At 44.4% G+C, this 18,687-nt stretch overlaps 1 protein-coding gene across 1 annotated transcript in view; it reads right to left on the bottom strand.

The window, feature by feature from the left end:
* LOC111149193 (family with sequence similarity 184 member B) overlaps positions 1-18,687 on the bottom strand; it is a 185,920-nt gene that overhangs the window by 40,715 nt on the left and 126,518 nt on the right. Inside the window, 2 exon segments of the mRNA XM_022506138.1 lie at positions 12,260-12,376; positions 16,178-16,288. Of these exon segments, the coding sequence (XP_022361846.1) occupies positions 12,260-12,376; positions 16,178-16,288 (228 nt within the window).

Raw genomic sequence — 18,687 nt, 5'->3', positions numbered from 1 at the left:
AACCTGGCATGAAATTGCTTCGGTTGCCCTTCCAGGTACTATAATGTTTATTAAAGGTCACCAATGTCAAGGTTAATGATGACCTCTGTGTTGCCAAATCCAGTGGTCACTCCCCAGGCTTCAGCTAACTAAGCTTCCCTGCAGGACTGGAAATATCTGGTCACTCCCTCCAGCAAGAAGTTCTCGCTCCTGGGTTTCCTCCTCCCTCGCCAGCTGCTCTTTCTTAGTGTCTTCTGCTCAAGTCCCCTGCTCTTCTGCCCCTCACCTTAGTCCTTGAACTTCTCTCTCTCACTCCCCATCTCTCTCTTACCAGCATCTCATCTAGTTCCATGAATACCAATGACAAACAAACTTAATCTATTTCTAAGATTTACCCTAAGGTTTAGACTTGAATATCCAACTGTCCTCCAGATTTCACTTAGGTGCTTAATAAACTTCTCAAACCTCAACATGTCCAGATCCGAACTCCTGGTCTCACCCTCCCCAAACAGCAAGCATGCACCTGTCCCAGGGCCTTGAACTAGCTGTTCCATTGCCTGCAATGCTCTTCACTATAATATTTGCATGGCCTGCTCCCTCATTTCACTAACCTCAACCAAGAGACCTTCCCTGACTTAAATCCTAAGCTCTGGTACCAGACACCTATGTTTAGTTCCCAGTTCTTCTTCTTCTTAAGGATGTAATTTTGGGAACATTAGGTTGTCATGGATTAAATAAACCAATAAATATAAAGTCTTTGAAATGTATTAGCTACACAGTGAATACTCAAATTAATATTTCCCAGGATTATTGTTCTCTGATCACCTTCTCTAAAATACCACCCCATCTCACTTTCTTTCTCCCATCTTCATCTATGTCTTCCTCAAAATACATATCATGGCCTAATGTCAATTACACGTCTACTCTTTCACTCTGTTTCCCTCACTGGAAGGTAAGCTGAATGGGGGCAGGGATTCTGCTCTGTTTCCCGCTGTTTCCCTGGTTCCTAGAAGCAGTGTGTGGCACATGAAGAGCACTCAGTAAACAACACATGAGTAAATCCAAAAAAAATCTCTCAGAGAGCGGGGGGGGGGGGTTCTTATCTCCCACACTTGCCTCACACTCCCACTAGGTCCCATGGCCCAGAGTTGGGCCCCTTGTGCTCCTGATTCTTAAGTTCCAAGTTCTGTTTGAGTCATTTGTGTTTCCTTTAAACCTAGCAGAAACCATGTGATGCTGGAACCCTCACTTTCAGAGGCTCAGGGTGGAGATGACAGTCAGAAAGAAAATGACCATCTCTGCCCAGGAGGGCCAGTGGAAGGGTGCCCAGAGGTGATGGCCCACTGGAGAGTATGGGTTCCCTCTGCCTCCCACACCACTCCTATCTAAGCCCTCATCTTCCCTTCTGGAACAATGTGTCCTGGGTCATCTTAGCTAAGCCAGAACTGCCTTTTCCAGGCTTTCCTTCCCTGCGTAATTCTGGACCATGTGACTTTGTGTAAGATCTGGAAGATGGATGTGCCTTTTTTCTTGTTCTTTGATGTTTGCCACAGGATATCAGGTGCTGGTTCACCTGGTTGGCCTGGGCTGCCTGGGGCTCTCAGCTCCTCCACCTCCCACTGGACCCTCCATAGGCTTCTCCATTTCCCAGGACCCAAGGCATGTTTAGCTCTGTGAGGAAGGATGTTGGATTCTCCTACAGGTCACCGAAATCCTCCGAGCTGGAGGCTCACTGGCTTCAGAAACCAATACTATTCAAGCTCAGCCCCATGGGTTGCATTCGTCTTTGGTCTTCCCCATTCCACATTAATCCTTCTTTGCTTCTGACTGCCTGCTCAGCTATAGGCCCACTTTAGGCCTGACACTGGACGTGGATGCAACAGTTGAACATATAGAGTGTTCATAGAGTGCTCACCTGGCTCCCACAATTTTTCCATGTTTTTCCAAAAATTAATCCCATGTTCTAATGAATTCTCAAATGAATTCCCATGTTCATTTCTAGTAGTCTGTTTCTCTGACCAAACTCTATCTCATGTACTCTTTAGAGTACTCTTCTCTCTAGATCCTACTTATCCTCCAAAGCCCTACTCAATTGCCACTTCCTCTATGAAGCCCTCACAATCCTTTTTATTGGCACTATCCTTTCTGCTCTTGAAGGTCCCATAACAATTTTTTTTTGCTACTGTAATTTGCTCACAAATATTTTGGGGCATTTACTATATGCCAGACACTTTTCCAGAGACACAGAAATCAGTAAGACAGATGAAAGTTTTTTCTGCTTTGTATTAATTATAGGAGTGTTCTCTTTCTCCCTTTCTGGAAAGTAAAAGTAATCCCAGATATAGTTTTAAAAATGTTATAAATCCTCCAGCTATTAACTGAGAACATGCTGCATGGTCATTTTCCTTTGCCTGAATCCTTTACCCAGTGTAACTGGGTGCTAAAATCCAGCTGACTGACATGCTATTTGTTACAGGGACCAGTGAGTTTTGTTCATTGCTGTGTACTTTGAAAAATGATGTCATCAACAAGCTTGTAATCTCTGTGTGGACCGTAAGCTACAAGGCCCACCTTTGCCTCCCACTTTCAAGTATTTGGGGCATTCAAAGTGTCTCCCAATTCCTATAAATCCCAGAAGCAAATATCACAGTCTAAGCAAAACAGCTTTTTGAGACACCTGTTATAAATCCATGTTCTGGATAATCCAGGGAAAATTGCATGGTAAATGCAGAACAACAGCAGTGAATCAAAATAGCATAATACTACAATATAAATATATATGAATTATTAAAATTAATCATCCAGGTTTCTAAAGGAAAATTGGATGTTATAAAGAAGTATTGGTAAATAGAAAGCACAAAATATGTTGGTAAAAGCAACCCTAAGGGTACCAGTAATCAGGATAAACAGGAACTGGCTAAGTTCAACATGTTATCTATCCTGATAAAAGGAATCATTCACTAAAACTCTCTAATAATGAACCTGTAGGCATCTAACAATAAAGCCTGAAAACTAGGCAAAATGTTTGGAACTGTAGGGAGAAACAGGCAAATTTACAACTATAATGAGAGAATTTAATAACTACCTCTCAGAACTGATATAGTAACTAAACAAAATGAGCTAGGATACAGAAAATTTAAACAAGATTAATAAGCTAAACCTAATACCTAAAAAAAAAATACTAATCAGTGCTAACTTTTATATGGTGCTAAGTGTTGCCAGGCCCACAACTCTATGAGATGGGCAGTATCATCTGTGACAAAACTGAGGCCAGAAAGGATATGCAAGTTCCCCAAGATCATATGATGAATATATCACAAAGCTAGAATTCAAATATACAGTCTATCCCTGCACAATGTAGATTTGAACTGTGAGGGTCCACTTATCTGTGGACTTTTCTCTCAGTAAATACAGTATAGTATTATAAATGTATTTTTTCCTATAATTTTCTTAAAATTTTCTTTTCTCTAGCTTACTTTAAAAATATGCAGCCACTTTGGAAAACAGTGTAGAGATTCTGCAAGAAATTAAAAATAGAGCTTCCCCATGACCCTGCAATTGCACTACTGGGTATTTACCCCAAAGATACAGATGTAGTGAAAAGAAGGGCCATCTGTACCCCAATGTTCATAGCAGCAATGGCCACAGTCGCCAAACTGTGGAAAGAACCAAGATGCCCTTCAACAGACGAATGGATAAGGAAGATGTGGTCCATATATCTTATGGAGTATTATGCCTCCATCAGAAAGGATGAATACTCAACTTTTGCATCAACATGGACAGGACTGGAAGAGATTATGATGAGTGAAATAAGTCAAACAGAGAGACTCAATTATCATATGGTTTCACTTATTTGTGGAGCCTAAGGAATAACATGGAGGACATGGGGAGATGGAAAGGAGAAGGGAGTTGGGGGAAAATGGAAGGGGAGACAAACCATGAGAGACTGTGGACTCTGAAAAACAATGAGGGTTTGGAAGGGGGGGGGTGGGAGGTTGGGTGAGCCTGGTGGTGGGTATTTTGGAGGGCACATATTGCAAGGAGCACTGGGTGTGGTGCATAAACAATGAATTCTGGAACACTGAAAATAAATTTAAAAAATAAATAAAAATTAAAAAAATATGCGTTGACTGTTTATGTTTGTGGTAGATCTTCTTGGTCAATAGTAGGTCATTAGTATTTAAGTTTTTGGGGAGTCAAAAGTTACATGTGGATTTTTAATTATGCAGGGAGCTGGTACCTTTAACACTAGCATTGTCCAAGGGTTAATTATATACTTAAATGACCAAACTGAGAATGTAGGTTTTTTCCTATCACATTGGGAGCAATTAAAAATGGCCCCATAGGGGTGCCTGGGTGGATCAGTCAGTTAAATGTCTGACTTCACTCAGGTCATGATCTTGGGGTCCTGGGATGGAGCCCTGTGTTGTCGTTGGGCTCCCTGCTCAGCAGGGAGTCTGCTTGTCCCTCTTCCTCTGCTCCTCCCCCCTGCTCATGCTCTCTCTCCCTCAAATAAATATATATATTTTTAAAATGACCCCACAGAAATCTACAAGCAAATCTCACCACAGTTCCAAGTGTTGACATTCTGTGATCATGTGATCTGATGATAATGCAATAAAATTAGAAAGCAACAAGAAATAGGTTTTAAAAAGTAAACTCCAAGATACAGCCAAAGACATACACTTAGAGGGAAATTTACAGCCTTCACTGTATTTATTAGAAAGCATTCAAGAAGTTAGAAAAAGCATAATAGAATAAATCCCAAGGAAGAAGAAGGAAAGAGATACAAAAAACAAAATTAATGACATAGAAAAGAAGAGATCCAAGCAATGCATCTGAAACGTGGCTTTTCAGAAAGACACATGAAGTCTGATCCAGGAGAAGACGAGAAGGAACTTAAAGCAATATGAATAATGGACAAATAGCTCATGAAAGTTATTATAGAGATGAAAAAGAATTCCAAATGTACTCAGAGCCACTGTGAGGACTGTGAAAGGAAATGCACAGGATGTAATTTCTGGGCCACCTTACTGACAACTGATATATTTAAAGGCATCCCGGGCAGGAGTCCAGAGACAGGAGAGGATGGGAGACACTATGAAAAGCTGATGAAGCACCGGGAGGACTACACTGGCTCCCAGCTGTATCCCATTTTTCTATTTCCATACATTGACTGATGGATGCCTAGGACTCTATAAGGTGGGCACCCTACCATCCTTATGTCACAGATGAGGATGTGAGATCAGAGAATAGTCTAGCGACTTGCCTCAGGTCACATGGTCACTGGAAGATGGCCTGAGGACTGGACCCCTGGATTGTCCTGCTGCCTGCCCTGTGATTCCATATGACCACAATGCTACTTGCCACTACCATGTTGGTAAGATTGCCAGCTGCCGGCATCAGGACTTAACTGGGTGTGAGTTCAAACCATGTTGTAGAAACATGCTGTGAGAAATATCTGTGAAACAGACACTTAAGATCAACCTGAAAGATGAAGGTTGTTTTCCTAATCAACAGGAAGGTGAAGTCAGTAATCCTTTCTGTCTATTCACTTTTTTTCCCCATCCTCCAGGACCAGAGACAGGGACATTCTTTCTAGAAAGAAGGTGAATCCTCCTCTTCTTCCACAAGTAATTGGAGAAGGACCCCAGTGTTCTTCTAAATCATCCTCCAGCCAGAACTAATTTCTGAAGGGGTTCCTAATCTAACCTTTAACTACCAGGACTCAAAATGGTACCTTTAATTCCATTCATTCAGTTGTCTTGTCATGTATCAGTTTGTGTACAAGATAGTGCTTGACATCTGCCATATACAGGTATATTAGGTGATGGAAGGGTAAAAATTAAGAACACAGAGTTCCTGATGTCAGCAAACTTACAGTTCAGCAGGGGGGACGAACAGACTATATAAATGTCAAAAATATTTCCCCCCTCTCTCCTTCTACCTGTGTACCTGGCATTTGAGGTCAAAGTACATAATTCAAGAGGCCCTAGGCTGCCATCAGAATATTTCACAAATAGACATGACCATGGAGATCAACAGTTGGCTGAAATGAGTGCTTTCAAGCTCACTGATACTCATGTCAATGGTGTACTCTTCTCTGACCTTCAAACGGAACAGATTCTCCAGCTGCCCCTTTCCTGGTTTTCTGCTTGGGATCTCAGCGAGTTCCTCCAAGAACGACCCTAAGCCACTCCTGGTGTATTCGGAGTTATCCACGCCTAATTCACACTCCTGGTTTCCCCATCAGGCATTTTGCTGCAGTTCTACCCAGTGCTCTCTGTCCAGGGCCAAATATATCCTGGGCATAAATTGTACACAGAAAAATAAATAGTTCTGCTTCTCTTCCAACTATCCATCACCAAAGTCTCCTCCCAACTCCTCCCAAGCAAAGAGCTGGCTGGTTATTTTAATCCTGTGTTCACATTAGGTTTTCATCTTTCATCTACCAGGCAGTTAACCTCTTCTGGATTGTTTCTATTTTAAAGGAACACCCATGCCCAGGAAATCTCCTGGAAGGGAATAGTCAAAGTTATTCTCAATTCAGTTGACACTCTTTCAAAGGTGGCATTATGTATATCTTAAAATAGAATACCTAATGCAATGGGTTTTTGCTGAAATGATTACAGGGGGTTGTAATAGATGCTATAAAGTCACCTTACATTTATAGATTCTTGAACTGTTTTGAAAAGTGCCTTCAAATACATTCTTCTTTTCATTACCACAAGTCTCTGGTGTGGAGCCAAGGAGGGATTATCGCTGCCAATTTACTGAAGAGAAGGAGTATGGAGTTATGGTTTGGAGCATGGGTCTCAGTTTCCCTACCTATAAAATGAGGATAACAATGACACTTGTCTATCTGGGTTGTTGTGGGGCTCTGTAAACTATATTGTTCTTGGCACACAGTCATGGCCTGGTCCGTGTCTGCTACTTACAGTAATGAGGAAACTGATCTCAGGTTTCTGGACTTGCCTAAGGTCCTCCAAACATGTCTGGGGGAAAGCTCAGACTGGAGCTGTTGCCCATCCTATGCTATCTCCCCAGGTTCAGCAAATCTCAGCCCAATTCTCAGCCAAGAATCTCTCCAGAGAGTCAGTCTTCAGGGGAGCCCGTCTTGCTCCAAGTCAGATCGAACCAGGCCCCCTACTCACACTGCACAGAGGGTTCACTGCAGTTGTTCGAGGGCTGAGTGGTGGTTTGTCTGCCCACCCCCAAGACAGCTGACACCCTTGGATTCCTATGATCCACTGGGTGTGCCACACGGTGTCAGCTGCCCAGCAAACTGGATGGGGCCCCCTGTGAGCTGGGGACACGTCCCAGGCCTGGGAGAGCTTCAGCGTGCCCCTCGTCTCCCTTCCTCCAGGCCTCGGGGGTTTTGCCTTGAGACCTTTCACTGTGCTCCTTCTTCCTGTCCGGTCCCTCCCTGGGGAAGACATCTTCAACTTTCAGTGTCCAGGCAGATGGCAACAAACGTCACTGCTCTGCAGAATTTTCCTGGGCTTCCCTGGGCAGACACCTGCCTCTCTCATCTTGACTGCAAAGAATATTCCTGCCATTATTACAGTATTTATCATACCATGTGACTATTTAAGTAAATACTTATTTCCCCTGCTAGAAATGGAACTCTCCAAGGACCAAGACTGGGCCTTATTGACCCAGAAACCAGCTCCCATGCCCTGTAGATGCCACACATAAATATTTGTTGAGGCAAAAAAGACTTGAATAATAATGATCACCAATGACTCTCCTTTTTCTTCTGGAAGGGTAGAGGCATGAGACTGTGGAAAATTTACCCCTTTTCTGCCCTAGTTCACTGTGACCTAGGCACCAGAGGAGTCTTCCAGAAAAAAAATTTCCCTTCAGAAGTAATAAGGCTGACATGGCTTTCTGAAAACCAATGAAAAAAAAAAAAGCTATAAAAAAACTAAGAGAATCAAAGAGACTTAACATGAGGTTCGACAAGACAAAAGATTCGACAAAGTCCCAGCTAACTGTGCTGGGGACAGAGCCACACCCAGGCTTGGCAACCCTCTCTCAGTATGTTCTGGGAGTGGAGGGAAAACAGCTCGAGTCTCAGCTGACATTATTATTTTTATCTCTCTTGACTCACTGTAGGGCTCTGGCAGAAAAGCCAACGGCCTAAACTGAAATTCCAGAGTCTTGAACAAACTTAAATTTTATGGTCCCTTGTGGGTCAATCCATGTGGTGGGCCTTCTATGACTGTGCTGCAGGGGGCCACTCACACAGCCTCTCCACCAACCTAAGAAATTCTCCAGGACTTTGTATCTCTAGGGCCCAAGTCAAACTTTGACTCACTTGGCTAACATACAGTCAGCTTGCCAAAAATATTTGAACTAAATTCCAAATTTTCTCTGATGGGTCACGTTCAGAAAGTTTTATAATGCACTGTGTTGGCCAGGATATGGGGAAACAGATGGTCACATGTGCTGCTGTTGGGAGTGTGCACTGAGACATCATCAGTGGAAGGCAATGTGGCACAACTATCAAAGTTAGAGACGCACATGCCACTGGACCCAGAAAATTATATGATCGTAAGTTAGCATCCACCAAGCATTTGCACATGCTGGGTACTTTCCAACACTGTACATATATTAATTCATTTCATCCTCACAAAAGTCCTCTGAGGTAAGTGATATCAATGCCCCAATTTACAGATGAGGAGGCTCAAGAAAAAAGACTTTAAATCATTTGTCCAAGATTGTCCAGCCAGTAAAAGCACAGGGATCTGTTTTAGGGGGAGCTCGCCTAACAGTGATACTACAGTATATCCCTCTATAGAGCTATCCATTGAAGCATTATCTGTAATGAAGAACACCAACATAAATATCTGTCATAAGGTAAAAAGTAAATATATTACGGTTTTCTGTATGGGGAGAACTGGGCAGTTGTTCTTTCAAAGAAAGGAGGTTGATATGGAAGTGTACTGATGTGTTGCAATCTCCAAGCTATGAAAATTTAATGAGGTAGAAAAAGTAGAGCCCAGGCCAGTATGCTACCATTTGTAGAAAAAAATAATAAATTCATAATTATGCTTGCATATGCATGGTATATAGCTCTGAGCAGATACACAAGAAGAGATAAAACACAACGAAACCAGACAAGGAACTAGGGAGAGGAGGGAAGCTTCTCACTGTATGCCTGTATACACCTTCTAAATCCTCTGCCACATATATGGATTAATTATTTGAAAAGAAAACAATTTAAGAGAATAAGTCATGCCTGCAAAGCACATAGGAGTTGCCTAATAGAAAATACAGCACCAGGGGCGCCTGTGTGGCTCAGTGGGTTAAGCCTCTGCCTTCAGCTCAGGTCATGATCTCAGGGTCCTGGGATTGAGCCCCGCATCAGGCTGTCTGCTCAGTAGGGAACCTGCTTCCCCCTCTCTCTTTGCCTGCCTCTCTGCCTACTTGTGATCTTTCTCTCTGTCAAATAAATAAATAAAATCTTTAAATAAAATAAAATACAAATACAGATGCTTGGGTTTATCCCAGCATTTCTGATAAGAAAAAAAGAAAGAAAGAAAGAAAGAAAATACAGCACCAGATGTTTAATTCTATTACTATGTGTCCACTTGGTTTTAAAGCTGTTGGTTTATGAATGCTTCTCTCCTCCAGGGTCTAGCTCAGAGGCTGGCCCATCCTAGGTATTCCACAAATGACCGTGGAATGAATAAATAACGTGCATATAGAGTTGAATCAAATGGAACTGATGTTCCCTGAAGTTCCATGTGCAATTCATACACAGGAGGGGTGTGTACTGCTCTCTACAAACTGGGCTCATGAGGGACAGTATTCTAGACCAAGCAGGGCGGGAGGAGAGCCAAGTTTCACAGTGAACCAACCTAGGGTTGTTAACATGCATGTGTACTTTGAACTTCCTCAATTCCTTAATGCAACTTTTAATTACATCAGTGGTTCTCAACTGGGGGCAATTTTGCCTCCAGGAGACACAGGACAGCATCTGGAGACATTTTTGACTGGGACATTTTACTGGGGAGATGCTCCTGGCATTTGGTGGGCAGTGGCTGGGGATAAGGCAGAGAAACTCTGAGCTATCATAACAGCTATGACCTTTATTCACCTGCCCTGGGACATACCTAGAACTTCAGGTGTGTGTATTCTCCCCCAAAAATCCAGCCGATGCTCCATCTTCCTGAGCTTATCAATCTTATTTTCACTGGAATCTCATCACTCAGGAGCCCAGCCAACTCTGTCCCACCTCCCTGCTACAGTCACTGTGATGAGCTGAGAAATAGTTGAATATTTGAGAAAGAATCGTTCCAGGAAATGGCGCAGGGTGCTGGCGGAAAGTTCAGCTGTCCCCAGGGCCAGATGCTCTTCCAGAGGAACGCAAGCTCATGAGGCTGGTTCTTGAGAAACTGAGGGAGGATGGAAATATCTGCATACTTCTCAGGCAGACGCCATCAGAAAGGATGCATGGCCCCAGAGCAGGAAGGACCAGTCCCACTGAGGTAGGTGCGTATGCTCCATTAGCCTTCTCCTGCAGGCTTATGTGGGGCAAAGAGGTGCTCTAGGATTCTCCCCCAGTCTGGGTGTCAGAGGGAGAAACCCAGGGCATCCTGGCTGCCCTGCTCAACCCCAAAACAAAGTTGAGGGCTGTTTTACCTGGGAGGCATCCTGGGCATGTGTTGATACTCTCACAAGGGGAATGGGGCTCAGAGCCACAGACCCAGTGGCTCTGTCCTGTCCTGGGTGCTTACATGCCTATGATCATGGGCAAGTCACCCAGCTACTCTGTGCCTCAGTTTTTTTCCTCTGTAAAATGAGGGCATTACAGAGTTGTTGGAAGACTCCAAAGAAGTCTATAGATGGGGACCGTGCTCGAGAGCTGACGGGTCCCGTACAAACATTAATTGTCATTCACATCCATATCTCCCAGATTTCTGGCTCATTTTTACCCCAGTGAATACGTGGTTAAATAGGGGCCAGCCCAGTGGTCTGGGCCTTGGGGACTGCTGGCAGGACCAGGGCTCAAGTTCTGGAAGTCTGGGGTCGAAGGAGAGAAAGTGCAGTTCCTGTCAACACTCAGGCACATGGACATGGTGAATAAGAGATGGGCGAGGATGAAGCAATGAGATTCAGACTCACGTGTTTTCCCGCCTGGAGTATGAAGTGAACTGAAAGTCTGGGACAGCAACAAAATAGAATGTTACGGTGATGGCCTTTTGCTGGCTGCAGCTGGAGAGGTTAATAGGGAAGCTGAACCAAGAGGGTCAATGAAGCCAGGACACTCAAATGCTGACTTCACAGGAATTATCTATGTGTTTGACATCATGCAGCAAATATTCAATGAGAGCATATGTTCTGTTGCATTAAACTGTGGCCCTGGGAAGATATACTGAAGTCCTGGTCCCCAGTACCTATTCATATGATCCTATTTGTACAGGAGCTTTTGTGAATGTAATTAGTTACGATGAGGTCCTACTGGATTAGGGTGGACCCTAACCAAGGACCCGAAGGTCCGTAGACAAATGCCCTGTGAAGACCCAGAGGCACAGACACGCAGGGAAGATGGCCCCTTGAGGACAGAGCCAGAGCTCGAAGTGATGCATCCGCAAGCCACAGAATGCCACGGATTGCCAGCAGCCATCCGTGGCTGGGAGACAGGCACGCAGGAGAGTCTCCCTCATGGCTGCCAGACGGAACCAACCCTGCAGTCATCTAGATTGTGGACGTTTAGATATCCAAAACTGTGAGACCACACTTTTCTGTGGTTTAAGCCACCAAGTGTGTTGTGATTCATTATGATGGACCCAGGAAAATAAAACGGCTTATCATGAGTGGACAGAGGACTCACGGGAACCAGCTTCCACCCTGGAGTAGGGTCTGTAAAAGGGCAGCCTCATGGGAGGGCTAGCATAAGAGTAACTGGTATCTCCATGCAGAAGGAGGTGGCCAGGGGCATTATTATTATGCTTCCTGCTGGGCAGAGCCCAAGGCCGCCTCTGGGCGAGTACCCTTTTATCTGCCAGGCAAGATACTCTCAGAGAGGGAAGGAAGATTTCATCTGACAAGCCTTGTTCTTTTTCAAACCACGTGGATAATTACTCAGAACTCTATTTTCTTCATAGCTTTTGCAAGTGGATTTTGTGGTGATTTTTTTTTCCAGACATTTTGGCAGCTCTGAGCGGGGAGATAAAAGAACCCATTAACACCAGCATGTGTCACTAGGGACGATGAAGTGCTGAGAGAAGGGATATAACCTTAATTAAAGCAGGAAAAAACCAGAGGTTACCTGGGTCTTTAAAATGCTGTGCTGTTGGCAATCCAGTTCCTGGGGCCTTCCAGTTCCTTCTTTGCCTTTTCCAGGACATACCTTATTCTGTTGGATAAATTCTTCCAGTCTCAAAACCTAAAATAGAAGAAAACAAACACTTGGTAATGATATGGACTCCCATCTCCTGATGGGGTCATTAATCTGGGAAACCATTCTCCAGGGCCAATCAGTTCTGGGGACAGTGCCCGATTGGACAGCTTCTAAACGTGTTTCTGGAAAGGCCACTTCTAATTGGCTGGTTGTTTCATCTTTCTAGAAAAGATGAGCCTGGCAGAGGTAGAATACTGTATAGTTCCCTTTAAATTATGGCCATAAATACACCTATATGGGAGCTATAAGGTGGTTTTCCTTGGCTTTCACACCACTCCTGGAAGATCACTCCTTTCCTTTTTTAAAAAAGCTAGTTGGTAAAGAAAATGAATAATATTTAAGAATTATACCAAAGAAAGAGTGGCTAGGAGGTGCTACTCAAGTGTATAGCCCTAATTATGATGATGATGATTAGCCAGCTAATTGTAGAATATCGATTAAACAGACTGGTTTCTCTGCTCTAGACTCTGAGAACAAGGCGAATAACTATAAAGAAAACTCAGATTTGCTAACAAATCTTGGTAGGAAACCTAACCCTCCTCGGGCCCCATGCCAGGTATAAGGAGGTAAGGAAGAAAGACAGAGTGAGAGCAAAATGGTAAGAGAATAAAATACAGCCCAGGCCTTCCAGGAGCTCTCATCTTGTGGAGGAGGCAGCAGGTAAATGGTTATCATCACAGAAACATTCAGGAGACAAAATGATAATAGTACCATGAATGGTGTGTTTCTCTGTGCCAGGCACAGACCTAAGAATTTTGCAGTATAAAGTTGTTTAATCCTCACAACAACTACTATGAGACACATACTACTGCAGAGAATTTACAGCAAAAAACTCTGCCCAGGGAGGTCTGGAGCACTTCAGGGGCACTGAAGGATGAATAGGAGTCCATCAGTGGCGAGGGTGACAAGCGACATTCCAGGAGACAGGAGTAGCAGGTGCAATGGCAGAGGGAAGGCAGGATGTGCGTGAGGACTAGAAAAATTCCATGTCGGGGACCTGGCATGCAGGAGTGGGTGGGAGGAAAGAGAGTCCTGGGCAAGAGTGGTGGTGGGTTGGGCTGGGCCCCAATTATGAAACACATGGAAATTAAAGATTTGGGGGAAGGAGGAGTGGGGTCTTAAGCGGATTTGGGTTTTAGAAGGCTAGTTCTGGAATTAGCTGGCCCAGGGAGAATGTGGAGGCAGGGAGATATAGGCCAATGCTCTTGACAGACTCAAGGCAACATCACAGAAGACGATCACGAAACTATTTATACTGCATTTTGCTAAGGCTTACAAAATATCCAAATGGGAGTCCTATGCAATTGTTTGTGTAACATCTGAAAGAGGTAAAGAAAAACAGAGTCTAGGCAAGCCATCCTGGGGGTCTGATAAAGGGAGAGGAGAGGATTGGAGACCTTAGTGATAGGACCCACAGGACTTGACAACTGACTGGATGTGATGATGGGGCAGGGGTGGGGACTCCAGGTGAGGATGGAGGAGGTCAGGCCCATTTCTAGCTTTGGTAAGCGGTGGTGGAAAAAATGGAGGATGAAGAGCAGGCCTGAAGTGCTTAGTCGTGATCAGCCTCTGGGTCAGGCCAGCCATCTGCAGATACTCAGGTCCTGAATGATCCTTGTCATCAAATGCGCGGCGCACCGTGCTAGAGGGAGTATTAGCATCATGGTTAAGAGTGGGGTCTTCAGAGCCCCATTACCTGGATTTGAATCCTAGACCTACTAGTCATTACCCGTGTGGATTTGAGGAAGTGATTTACCTTCTCTGAGCCTCAGTTTACTCATTTGTAAACCAGGGATAATCCTAGTACCTACCTTGTATGGTGGTAGTGAGGATTAAAAGTTAATACACGACGTGAACCATGAGAGACTATGGACTCTGAAAAACAATCTGAGGGTATTGAAGGGGTGGGGGGTGGGAGGTTGGGGGATCCAGGTGGTGGGTATTGGAGAGGGCATGGATTGCATGGAGCACTGGGTGTGGTGCAAAAATAATGAATACTGTTACGCTGAAAAAATAAAAAATTTAAAAAAAAGTTAATACACGTAAAAGACTTAGATAGCACCTTAAATAAAGTAAACACTCAGCAAAATTACCTGTTGTCATTTTTAGAGAGAAGGTCTCCTGGGCATTTAGAGGAAGAGTCAGCAGGGGGACCCCAGTGTCCCATGTCAGAAGCATGACTGGGCTGGTCCCACACAGATATGGGAAGCCTCCCTAAGCTCTGCAGAGTAGCATAGTCCAGAGCCAATGTGAAAACTGACAGTACAACTTGACAGAGAGGGAGAGAGGAGGAAGAAAGAAATGGATGTCTTCACCTTGCTGCCACCTTGGCTGAGGTGGAACAGAAGCCTCTGGAGCAGAGCTTTGCCTCCAGGCCCACTCCTCCTGAGCCCCTAATATATCAAGTCTGAGGTCTGGCAGGCTCAGCTTTTAGAAACATGATAACTTGTGACACAGAAAAAGAGGTTGGAGAAAACCATAATGTGTACGTGCGTCTCACACAGCCAAAGAGATAACATATCACAAATACAGCTGCGGCCCTTGAGTGTCTCCTTGATCCACCACCCTCTCTCCCTTCTAGAAACAAGCTGCGGTTCAGATTTCCTTCTGTCATTCTCAGGTGTGTCTCCAGACTGGACTCCACTACACATTTCTAAACAATCGATACTGTTTTGCACACGGCTTCTAGATGCTTAAAAGCTCCCCTAGGAAGTTGTGGCACTCAGTCAGGGCTGAGGAACCAATTTCATGGACTCCTGAGGGGAGCATGGTCTCAGGGCTCATCTGGAAGATGTGAGAGAGGACAGGGGAAACAAGGAAACCCCTTCACATTTTGGGGGGTCTAATGAGCCAAGAGTGAAGCCTGTTTCCAGTCCCTCCCACGAGTTCCCCCCAGAACATGGTCAACTGTTCTTTTAAACTTTGACCTTGGTCTCTGGGTGGTCTGGACAGGTGGGCACACAGAGCAAATGTGATGTTCAGCTGGTCTACAGGCATTCTCTACTCCTTTCTCCCTTGCCTGCCTCTTCTGTGCCTCCCCAGGCTGGCCCGGTGACACAGATATGACCGATGGGAGGAGGAGTCAGTGGGAGCCCTCTGTGAAGGCTTGTGGTTTCCTGATGAAGTGGGCAGGCCTGGTCATCACCTCCCCCATGCCCCATTTCCTGGTGTAAATTTGGACCTGACAAGAGGGTGGTGACACTCATTTTCCAAGCCTGAGGGAATCTGAGCTAACTTTCCCCTTAGATGCAACAGGCACAGGACCTAAGGACTACACAACTCTTAGGGGCCACAACAGTGTCTGAATTTCTTTTAAAGTCAGGTGGTAAAAATACAGCTTGGTTATATTAATCTTTATATCAATGTGGTCATAAAATACAATTTTTGATATATTTTTTTTCAATGGAGGAAGGAGCCCATGAAGGCAAAAGCATCTAAAACCCAGGAAAGTGAGGACCCAGCCCAGGAGGAGGAGAGACTGTGGGAATCTCAGATATACTAGATCTGATGTCATTTAGCCACAGAATCCACCCCAGCAGCCTACTGCCTCCTTTTATGTGAGACATTAAACGCCTCTTTGTTAAGCCTCCATAAATCAGGCTCTCTGTTACTCACAGCTAAATTTATGCCCCAAGAGACAGATTTCTTGTCAGGCCAAAGTCCTTTCCTTTCTTCCAAGGATGCTGAACATACAGAAGTCAGGCCAGTTTTCTGTGCTTCCTGGCATTTCAGCTAGCCAAGACTCCCACCCATCACTCCCAAGCACTGAATTAATTTGGGATTTACCTCAAGCAGGGAATTCTGGAGCTTCACATTTAGGGCTGCTTTCTCTTCTTCCAGCTGCTTGATTTCATTTTCTGACTTCTTCTTCACTTCCTCCAACTGTGTTTCTACTTCCTAAACGGTGATTAGAAGAGTTATCCACACAAGACATGAACGCATGGACAGCACATGTACATATTCACACCCTGCCTTATCCCAAAGGAGTTCAAAGAAGCTTGCAGTAAAGGTTGCTGGATACAAAATTAATCTACAGAAATCCATTGCATTTCTATCCACTAATAATGAGGCAGCAGGAAGAGAAATTAAGAAAACAATCCCATTTACAATTGCACCAAAAAGTAAAATACCTACGAATAAACTTTACCAAGGAGATGATAGACCTATACTCTGAAAACTATAAAACAATCATGAAAGATATTAAAAAAACACAAGCAGATGGAAAGATAGTTCATTCTCATGGATGGGGAGAACAAATACTGTTATAATGTCCATACTACCAAAAGCAATCTACAAATTTAACGCAACACCTGTCAAAATACCAATAGCATTTTTCACAGACCTGGGACAAATAATCCTAATATTTGTTTGGAACCATGAAAGGCCCTAAAATAGCGAAAGTAATCTTGACAAAGAAGAATAAAACTAGAGGTATCACAATCCCACATGTCAAGAGTTACTAAAAAGCTATAATACTCAAAACAGTATGGTACTGCCACAAACACATAGATCAATAGAACAGAACAGAAAGCCCAGAAATAAACCCATGTTTATATGCCTCTTGGCAAAAGAGGCAAGAATATGCAAGGGAGAAAGACTGTCACTTCCACAAATGGTGCTAGGAAAGCTGGACGGCTATATGCAAAAGAATGAAACTGGACCACTTTCTTACACCATACACAAAAATAAACCCAAAATGGATTAAATACCTATATGTGAGACCTGAACCATAAACAACCTAGGAGAGAAGACAGGCAGTCATTTCTCTGACATCAACCATAGCAATGTTTTTCTAAATATGTCTCCTGAGGAAAGGGAAATAAAAGCAAAAATAAACTACTGGGATTATGGGCGTCTGGGTGGCTCAGTGGTTGAGGCCTCTGCCTTCGGCTCGGGTCATGATCTCGGGGTCCTGGGATCGAGTCCCGCATCGGGCTGTCTGCTCGGCGGGGAGCCTGCCTCCTCCTCCTCTCTCTCTGCCTACTTGTGATCTGTCAAATTAAAAAAAAAAAATCTTTAATAAAAAAAACTACTGGGATTACACCAAAATGAAAAGCTTCTACATGGCAAAGGAAATAATCAACAAAACTAAAAGACTACCTACTGAGTAGGAGAAGATACTTCAAATGACATATCTAAAAGAGGGTGAGTGTTCAAAATTATATATAAAGAACATAGAACTCAGGGTGCCTGGCTGGTTCAGTCATAGAGCATGTTACTCTTAATCTTGGGGTTGTAGGTTCGAGCCCCACATTGGGTGTAAAGATTACTTAGAAATGAAATCTTAAAAAAAAAAAAAGAGGGAGGAGTCAAGATGGCGGAGAAATAGCAGGCTGAGACTACTTCAGGTAGTGGGAGATCAGCTAGATAGCTTATCTAAAAATTGCAAACACCTACAAATCCAACGGGAGATCGAAGAGAAGAAGAACAGCAATTCTAGAAACAGAAAATCAACCACTTTCTGAAAGGTAGGACTGGCGGAGAAGTGAATCCAAAGCGACGGGAAGATAGACCGCGGGGGGAGGGGCCGGCTCCCGGCAAGCGGCGGAGCAACGGAGCACAAAATYRGGACTTTTAAAAGTCTGTTCYRCTGAGGGACATYGCTCCAGAGGCTTAACCGGGGTGAAGCCCACGCAGGGTCAGCGTGGCCTCAGGTCCCGCAGGGTCACAGAAGGATCGGGGGCGTCTGAGTGTCGCAGAGCTTACAGGTATTAGAACGGGGAAGCCGGCTACAGAGACAGAACCGAGGAGTGAGCTCTAAACTCGGGGTTACCTTGAACCGGTTGTAGGCTCGGTCAGCTCATAGCGCGGCCGGAGGCCAGGGTGACGGGAGTAATTGGGCGCTGTTCTCTGAGGGCGCACTGAGGAGTGGGGCCCCAGGCTCTCGGCTCCTCTGGAGCGGACACTGGGAGGCCGCCATCTTCACTCCTGTCCTCCGGAACTCTACAGAAAGCGCTCAGAGAACAAAAGCTCCCGAAAGCAAACCCGAGCGGATTACTCAGCCCGTCCCGGGTAAGGGCGGTGCAACTCCGCTGGGGGCAAAGACACTTGAGAATCACTACAACAGGCCCCTCCCCCAAAGATCAACAAGAAATCCAGCCAGGACCAAGTTCACCTACCACGGAGTGCAGTTTCAATACCAAGGAGAGCAGCAGAATTCCAGAGGAGGAGAAAGCAAAGCACGGAGCTCATGGCTTTCTCCCCATGATTCTTTAGCCTTGCAGTTAATTTAATTTTTTTTTCTTTTTAAATTTTTTTTCTCTTCTTCTGCTAATTTTTTTTAACTTTTACCCTTT

Source organism: Enhydra lutris, unplaced genomic scaffold (assembly GCF_002288905.1).
Source record: "Enhydra lutris kenyoni isolate GAN:26980312 unplaced genomic scaffold, ASM228890v2 scaffoldscaffold21, whole genome shotgun sequence".
NCBI classification, from domain to species: domain Eukaryota; kingdom Metazoa; phylum Chordata; class Mammalia; order Carnivora; family Mustelidae; genus Enhydra; species Enhydra lutris.
Note: the sequence above shows the minus strand (reverse complement) of the source record. Positions and strands in the feature narration are given on the sequence as shown.